Raw genomic sequence first — 9,003 nt, forward strand, 5'->3', positions numbered from 1 at the left:
AAAAAAAAAAAAAAAAAAAAAAAAAAAAAAAAAAAAAAAAAAAAAAAAAAAAAAATTAGTTTACTATATTTGTGAGTCTATTGCTGAGCTCTCCATTCTTTTTCATTGATCTATATACTAGTGCTTCACCAATATCATGCTGTCTTAATTATTGTAGCCTTGTATGAAGTCTTGAAATTGGGTAGATTTCTTTAGAATTTTACTTGACATTTAACAATAGAATGGCTATCAATTTCACTATGAAAATTACATAACCCATAGTAAGTGCTCATTAAAGGGAAGTGATTATTATGGTTTAACAGGAATAAAGTATGCATTAACCAACCTTATCCAAAATTTATCTGGGTTTTTATGTTAAGCATAATAATAAAAAATAGCTACTATGAAATACATTCTTGTGATAGACCATGTGTTAGTACAACTGCTTTATGCTTATTAAATAATCTTTACAACAATCCTAACTAAGAAAGAGGCAATATAGTATACTCTCCCCATTTTAGAGATGAGTAAGCTGAGTTACAGAGAACTTAGGACACTTTTCCAAAGCCAAAGTGTCTGCAATTGGTGGAGGTAGGATTTGAACCCAGGTGTATGTGAACTCCAGAACCTATGCTTTTAACCCACTATACTCAAATAACAAAGGCTGGGAAAAGCATTAGCAAAAAATTTTTCCCCAAAACTCTATCTATATGACTAGTATACATTTTCATTAACACTTTCAGATTTTCATGGCCACACCAATTTCCCACTTTCTAGGATGACTCAAAATATGTGTAAAATCGATAGCCTGAGTCACTATTGCTATCCCTTGGCTTTTAAAAATTCTCTACCTGGATTTTAAACTAATTTATGATACTCTTGGGAAAATACATTAAGTATGAGAGACTAGCAGGATAACTAAGGTACTACAGCATCTCTTATTGTAGAATGTGACTAAAAGAACTATTAGGTATGCAGATTCAGACTTGGACATGCTTTTGGCAGATATCTGCCCCTTGGCCTCTTCATACAAAGGGATTCGTGCTATTTGAAGAATACTTAAATCTCTCAGATCAGTTCCCCAACTGGGCTTGCACCCTGAAGACCATATTATACTCTGGATCTTTTCCACCCACATCAAAACTCATCCCATAGGTACATAACCACACCCATAAAAATGTGCCATCTTGTGTTCTATCCCTGTATTCCCTAAATAGCTTTGATGAGTTTACAGAAGAGACAATGTGCTTTCACACATTGGAGCAATAATTTAGGTACATCTTAACTGTGAAGTTCTTGGGGAAAGGTCTTCACCCGAAGGGATGATTTTTAATGTCTGTGAGTTTAGGACCAATGGCAATCTAGTAAGTCAGACAAGGCATTTCCTCGGTAGGTAGCACCTCTCTTTATTATATACATGTAAGGCTACCCTTGTATATTTTTTCTTTCCAACTTCTTTTGCAAAGAGTTCTATATCTTTGAAAAAGTAAATTGTGTTCCTTACCCTGCATCTGAGCCATTTCCACAAAGTAAAGGGTCTTTTTGTCCATCCAGAACATAAAAATGACCTGTTAAAAAAAAGAACAAACTATTTTATTTCATATTAATTCTTTTTACAAGGAGAATAAATCAGAGTTTGGATATCTCAGTTATTACCAGAGTGAACACCAACAAAGTATATTTACAAAGGTGGCGTCACATCACACTCTTAACTACTTATTGTTAAAAATTCATTCAGCACCACTAAGGGTTAACATAATGTAGGAATACTTCTTACTGTCATCTCCAATGTAATCCTTCCAGTTAAATGTGCTCATTGTTACATTAACAAATGTCCCATTTGAATCCATTGTGCCATTAAAGTAGGAAGTGGTGTTGATTTCAAAAGCAGAATCACTTGGGGGCCACTGCAAACATTTATTTCTCAGGTTGCCCATAAACAGCTGCAGCCCAATTAGAGCAAACACGCTCAGACAGAACACAGTCAGGATCATGACATCAGAAAGCTTCTTTACTGACTGGATCAGAGCTCCCACAATGGTCTTTAAACCTGAGGAGAGAGAACTGTAGGTCAGCTGAGGAAGAGTACCACAAATCACAATTTCTTCTTCATAGTCACACACATTCTCTTTCTCTCACAAACAACGGCTTGGCTTTAGACACCAAAGCTTTATGGCTGGCCTGATAGTTTGGAAAATAGATGAAGAGCAGATTTTATATGTGAACAGTATGCTTTCTGGAGGTTCAATATGAAAGTTTAAATATCCAAGCAGGAAGTTTTGTTTGTATGCCACAAACATGTAAACACAAACTTGCGGTTATTTTTCAGATTTTGTGTTACGTGAGGCTGTTTTCCACCATCCCATTCTTTACACTAGCCTCCAAGTAGCAGTGATTTAGAGGGAAACAAATTTTAAGATATTAAAAATCCCATGTCATATGCATGCTGTTCAATAATAATCTTTTTTCCTTTATAAAAGGAGATCCATTTTTGAAATAAATCCGCAGTAATTGGTAAAATCCACATCAGTTAGTAAAGCCATGGTAGCAAAGTGTTATCAGAATGCAAAAGAGAAAATTATTACATTATAAAGGCAAAAAAAAAGCAAAAGATCAAAACTAGTGTTTTTTATAGTTGTCACATGCAATTTTCTGTTAAACTCAAAGGCTGACTATAAATATATGTAATTTCTAAAACTTTGGAACTGAACTGACATTGAAACATCAATTGGCATTCTTGAATGTGACAAGAAAGAATAATAAGCACAAGATGAATGCTATAAATGACTATAAATTGATTTCATCCTTAATATTATTACAGTATATTTAAAGTCAGCCTCGGTGTTTAACCTAGCTCTCACCTGGAATGACTGAAATTGTTTTCAGTGCTCGGAGAACTCTGAATGTTCTCAACGCTGAGACATTGCCCAGGTCCACAAACTCTGTCACATATCTATAATAGGGAGTTCACACACAAACACAATAACACACAAGAAAAGTTGGAGATTTAAGGGGCCTACCACTTGACAACAGTTTCTTCTTACCTGGAATTACAGAAATAGTTTTCAGAGCTCGCAAAACTCTGAAAGTTCGAAGGGCTGAAACATTGCCTAGGCTTACAAATTCTGTTACATACCTGTAGAATTAAATCAGAGTTACTGATAGTTTTGGCAAAGTTTATACTAAATAAGGAATTAATGTTGGGTTTGGCATATAGAGCCCCCTGAGTTTAACAAATGGAATTGCTATAGACCTCCGGGTGTCATATACTGAAAGTTGCTTTTAAGGAATAAAATTTTGTTATTTTATTTCAATGTGATTTTCACTAATATGAACATGTTTGCAAAACTAATCAAAGTACAGTTGTTGCTGTTTAAACTGTAGTCAATGAGTAACTTCATTTGGATGAGAAGAAAAACTATATGACATGAAAGTAATTCTATTCATTGTTCATTTTCCAAATACCTTGCAATACGTATTCTAATATGTATTCTCAAAATAAATGAGACATACAGTTAATTTGACTAACAAGAAAGCTCTACATTTAAAATAAGTCACAACAGCCTAGTTTATGCTACAAATATTTTCATTCCTCTGAGCTTATTAAATTTTCAGAGTTACTCACGCCATCACAATGACACTAAAATCCAGCCAGTTCCATGGATCACGAAGGAATGTGAAATCTTCTAAGCAAAATCCTCTTGCCAAGATTTTTATAAGTGACTCAAAGGTATAGATCCCAGTGAATGTGTACCTGGGAAAAGTATTCAAGCCAAAATTAACAATTCATTTGAACTATTAAAATAGATGTTTTCAAGCATAGCAAATCCTATCCTTTTGTGGCTTATCAATTCACTGAAACCTTTTTCCTTATTTCTACTTACCAAAGAATCTATTAGTTTAACTAATGTTACAAGCCTGAGTGAAGGGTAAAACTGAAGAGAAAATATATTCTCCAAAAATCTGATCCTGTTTATTTAGGTTTTAGAATAATAGTTTCATGTATTTTATGTATAATCATCAAGTTTGAACCTCCAGAGCAGCAGTGTCTTACAGAAACAGAACGCAAACCACAAATGTAATATTCAAATTTCTAGTAGCAAATTTAAAAGTTAAGAAAGAATTGAACTTAATTTTCTTTCATTTTTTTTTTCCTTTTTGTCTTTTTTACTGACCAGTAACGGGATCGCAACCCTTGGTGTTGTGCCCACACCGCGCTCAGCCAGTGAGAGGGAACCAGTCTCCACATGGGATCCGAACGCTCGGTGGGAGCACTGCCGCGCTCCCAAGCGGCGCACTCTCCATTGAGCCACCGGGCCGGCCCTTGAACTTAATTTTCATATTATATTTTATTTAAACTAATATATACAAAATATTATCATTTCAGCAATTAAGACTAGCCAGATTTAAAGTTTCAATAGCCATATACGACTGACTAGTGGCTCCTTCACCAGACACTACAACTGTAGAGGCAACATAGCTTGGATTCATTTAAATATAATAAAATATTTCACTCAAATTTTATTTTAATGATTAGACTTATCTCATTTTTAGGGCTATTTTGCATGTTTAACATAGAAAATGTATTTCATTTTTTTCAATTCTTAAGAGTCAGGCTTAGAGTTATAAAACTGTCCTCTCTCTCTCTCTGTTTCTGTGTGAATACATGTATGTATGATCACAAGAAATGTTTCAGTTCACTACTATTATATGTGTGTGTGTTTACACAATTACCAAAATTTAGGGATAAACAAAATTCTTGAATCTAATCTTGCATCAGCCAATCTCTTTGCCATTGGGCCCAATTATTTAAACCTTGCTCAAATTCAAATTTGATCCTCCAAAATGGTGGATGACTTTTCTACTTGCTGTTTGATGTAGTGCATTTCTAGTCCTCTTCCCTTTGAGTTTTGACAATGTAAGTTATTTGTGTTTCTGTTTCTTCCAAAAATAGTTGAGAGTACTTGTTTTTCAAAATTGTGCTCTTTAAAAGTACAATTTAAGTTTATTTTTCAGAGTACTTCACCCAAGCCACAAAGATTTGATTTACTCATTAAAATTCATTATTTTTCCTAGCCTACCAGTATTTTATATGTGAAAAATGTTGGGATAGTTATTTTTGAAATGTTTTCTATGGAAATTTCTCTCATATGAGAGAACAAAGAAATCAGGCGAAAATGTATGCAGAAATCTTCACATCTAGTTTTCCTAAGTACATCCTGCTCCTTTTTTTCCCTAAAAATTCAATTAATTTCATGAGGAATAAGTATAAGTGCTACATTTACTTATTATGAAGTAGTTGTTTATTAGGAAGAGAGATATTTTACAGTTCCAAGCTTATGTTTCCTTATGTTTTAGTTTGGATCTTTGTGTAATACATGTGGTCACCATGATAGCAGTATTTCTGTTTGGAGAGAGAGCTGGCCTTTTAAAAGGCCTAGAGAGACCTTACATGTATGTTCTGTTTATCATATTAGTGGTTAGTGCCCTATGCTCTATGCTTAGGCAATTATCTATAGAGTTACTAGGAATAAGATTAAAGTCCCTAATTCTATTCCTGTTTTTGAAAAAGTAAGAGAATGTGTGGGGACATTTAGAGTGTATTGATAGCTGTCCAAGGAAGAGAGTCCTAGAGCTTAACATCCTGGACAGAGCTCTGCACAGAACACATATTCAAAAGTGCTTATTAGTGAACTTGTTTGGACAGGTAAGTGGGAATCAGGGGACCTTGATATTTCTCAGCTCTGCCCCCTCTAGGCTTCTAATTATGCTCTTGATTTTGTCTTGTCACAGAGTTTTTTTGCCCATAATTATGATGTCTATAGAAGTGCCTTGCCTTACACAATATTTCCCTCACTATACAACATGCCACATCTTTGTACAGGACTGCTTCTCATATCAGCGACTTCTGTTTTCATCTCAAAACTGAGTTATTTTCTCTTTTTGTTGGATTCTGTTTTGTTTTTTTCTTTTTTTTTCCGGCAGTCATTACTACTATTTTGCTTGTTTTTCTACTGTCTTGCTGTCAAGTTACTAGAGATAATTGATCAGAAAACCTGTGCAAAGTTTTCTAACTGAAAGATGCAAGTCAAAAACTTTTGTAAAGCTAAGACTATTTTCATAATGGGTGTAATAATTTTTAAGTTAATACTGTTTCTTTAAAAAGAGAGATCTACATATCCAATTGTCCTCTTTTACCTATCTTTTAATAATGTTATACAAATAAATAAAATGTATACATATTTAAATGCTTTGATAATTTCTTCTGGGAAAAGCACACACAGACTAGCTTTATATAGGTATGTCCATTTTAACTCCAAAATCAAATACGGTAACTGAGAGTTCTGATATATGACCTGCCTCAATATAAGAACTGGATTTTCCTACTACAATGATTTCTAGGAACCATTTTCAAGCTACTATTTAAAAAAAAATCTTTAACCAACATGTTTAATCACTGACAAGTAATGGCTTAGAATGGTCCAGTAAATCCTCACAGAAGTCTATAAAAACAGTTATAAATAAAAAGTGGCAGTATTTGTTTTAATATCTTATTTCCTATTGGACATTACTTTTAAATATATGATAATAAAAAGAGCATATTAATTTTTTTTCACTTAACCAAATCCCTGATCATTGTATTATACTATACATAAAAAGGCTAAACTAACCTAAACACCTCTGTTTGACTAAAAAGCATGTTTCTTTGACACAGATAACCTTATAAATGGCTGGCAAAGGAGTAATGTCATGATGCAGAAATCGCATTAGTTCATGCACAATTTTCTCCACTGTATTGATGTTTTGAAACAATGAGGGGCATTTTTTCCTCACATTTAAATAGAAAATCTTTTGCACTAAAAAAAAAAAGACCTTATTACTAATGCAGAAAATCCACAGAAGTGTCTTCTTTTAATACAACTAGGGGCTGGTTTAGCATCCTTAAGAACTACTGTGCTTAGATCCTTCCCCCATATTAAAATTCTGAATCAAACATTTTATACTGATGATATCATACAAATGCCTCCAGGTCTGCATGTCCAGGGAGAAAGATCTAGGCCAGGATCTGAGGTTATTTTAGGTGCAAATATTGGAAGAGACCTAACTGGACAAGCATCTTTTTAGTAGAATTGTTATTGTTTTTATTAGTGTTCTGGTTACAAAGTTTGACAAGTGTTGAATGATCTTTCCTTAACCATGTTTCCCCTTAAGCCCTTTATTTTTTGAGCACCATTTTGCAGTAGATGTTTTATTTCTCTCATGGAACACACTTGTGATGTTTTAGCACACACGTGTCTAAATAACCTACATATCTAAAATGTCTAAGTTACTTAACTTAAATACCAAAATGTATTTTTCCTAAATATAATAATATAATATATAACCAAAATACCTAATACAATCATATAGAGGTAAATAGCTAAATCTATTTTACAAGAATATAATAATAGTAGAAATATACTAATACAAAATAATTTTATTCATCAAATTACTCAAATGATCATTGTAGTTTGTCAAAAATGCTTAATTATGATTGAGTCTTAACTTTTAGGCTAAATGATTGGTTTAGTTTACCAGCAAGCAAGTGTATACTAATTTATAATGTCTCTTAAACAGAAACAGTGTAATCACACTATCATGAACTTATTGGAAAAAATACTTACCTTACAGAAGAAAAACTCCCCCAAAGAACTTCCCTGATCTTCTTTCATACTATGGAAATAACTTTTTCTTAGAAGTGTTTAGCCCGACTTAAAAAGTAGAAACCGTTAAGTCAGACCATAACCGCAAGGAGATTGCTAGAGAATTTATGTGTGCATTTCTTGTTCCAAGAAGTTATTCTTACTTACTCTACATTCTTTGTCCATTCTGGAGGGTTACTCAAGGTCATAAATACACAGTTGGTCAAAATAGTGCACATGATAAGCATGCTGAATAAAGTGCATTATAGTTAAGGAATAAACGTTAGTATGTTATCCCAGCCATTTACAAATGACCCAATGCAAAAAAAAAAAAAAAAATCAACACAAGTTAACTATGAAATTAATTTCACTTATTTGTTTTTCAAACGATGGTAAAAACAATAAGAAAGTTCAGAGCCTTCCTAGACCTCGTCCACTCTTTTTTCATTTACATCGTATACTTACAAAACCGAATTTAACAGAAAGAGATCTCTATTGAAGCAAATGGGAATTATTTTTCATTGCAATCAGTTATGTGAAGTTGTACTGCAAGGGGAATGTTCCATTCTTTAGTATGACATAAGTGTAAAAGTTATACTTCGTATATAATTTAAAATCTCCACTGATTTACAAAAGGTTAATGAACACAATATAAAAAAGGTTGAGAGTGTATAGCCCAGTATATTCAAAGATTATCTTGATTAAGAATTCTACTGTAAATACATTAGTAGCTTTGTCGTGATGTAACTTGTTCCTTTACCGTTTATAACATAATACAGAAAGGTACAATTTTGTGCTGATAAGGTAATATTATTTTCTAACCTTCTATTTTTACTTTAGACTGTGAGGTAATCCAACAGGCCATCTAGCTATTCTGCTGTATCTAGTCTACATCATACATAAACAGATAAGCAAGATTCTGAAACTCGCCTGAGAATTAGCTGTGATAGTTTCTCTTGGGATCTTAATCCAGACTTACTTGTAAGGAAGTTTATGATTATTTTGACACAAATCTTTTATTTTAAAATATAAATACTTTCCAACTTCAAGCCATAGAATGAGAGAATTCACCCCAAAAGTTATCAGTCCCATTTATCCTGTCTCTAGGATTAATTGGTCTTTTCGTTAATATATACGCCTGTTTTGAATCTGCTTATATAAAATGTCCATTTTTGAACACTGCCTCAGAAAATAACCTTTCTATTTTATCAGTACTTGAAAGAAATTTATTGAAATCTATACCTATTCTACCCTTTTACATGTACTTTTTGACTATCATTGTAAGTAGTTTTAAGTGCAGGGGCTTTTTTTTTTTTTTTTTTTTTCCGTGTCCGGCAACGGA

The 9,003-nt window shown here is 33.0% G+C and overlaps 1 protein-coding gene across 4 annotated transcripts in view; it reads right to left on the reverse strand.

Moving 5' to 3' along the window:
* SCN3A (sodium channel, voltage-gated, type III, alpha subunit) overlaps positions 1 to 9,003 on the reverse strand; it is an 87,444-nt gene that overhangs the window by 71,207 nt on the left and 7,234 nt on the right. For 2 of the 4 annotated variants that reach the window (XM_008584281.1, XM_008584142.1), the window contains exons 3-7: positions 7,830 to 7,919; positions 3,605 to 3,733; positions 2,841 to 2,932; positions 1,757 to 2,029; positions 1,484 to 1,547 (exon numbers count right to left, since the gene is read on the reverse strand). In XM_008584281.1, the coding sequence (XP_008582503.1) occupies positions 1,484 to 1,547; positions 1,757 to 2,029; positions 2,841 to 2,932; positions 3,605 to 3,733; positions 7,830 to 7,919 (648 nt within the window). Of the gene's footprint in view, positions 1 to 1,483; positions 1,548 to 1,756; positions 2,030 to 2,840; positions 2,933 to 3,023; positions 3,116 to 3,604; positions 3,734 to 7,829; positions 7,920 to 9,003 lie in introns of all 4 variants that reach the window. The other 2 variants (XM_008584340.1, XM_008584219.1) reach the window with 1 other exon arrangement.

Source organism: Galeopterus variegatus, unplaced genomic scaffold, assembly GCF_000696425.1.
Source record: "Galeopterus variegatus unplaced genomic scaffold, G_variegatus-3.0.2 Scaffold9, whole genome shotgun sequence".
In the NCBI taxonomy this organism is placed as follows: domain Eukaryota; kingdom Metazoa; phylum Chordata; class Mammalia; order Dermoptera; family Cynocephalidae; genus Galeopterus; species Galeopterus variegatus.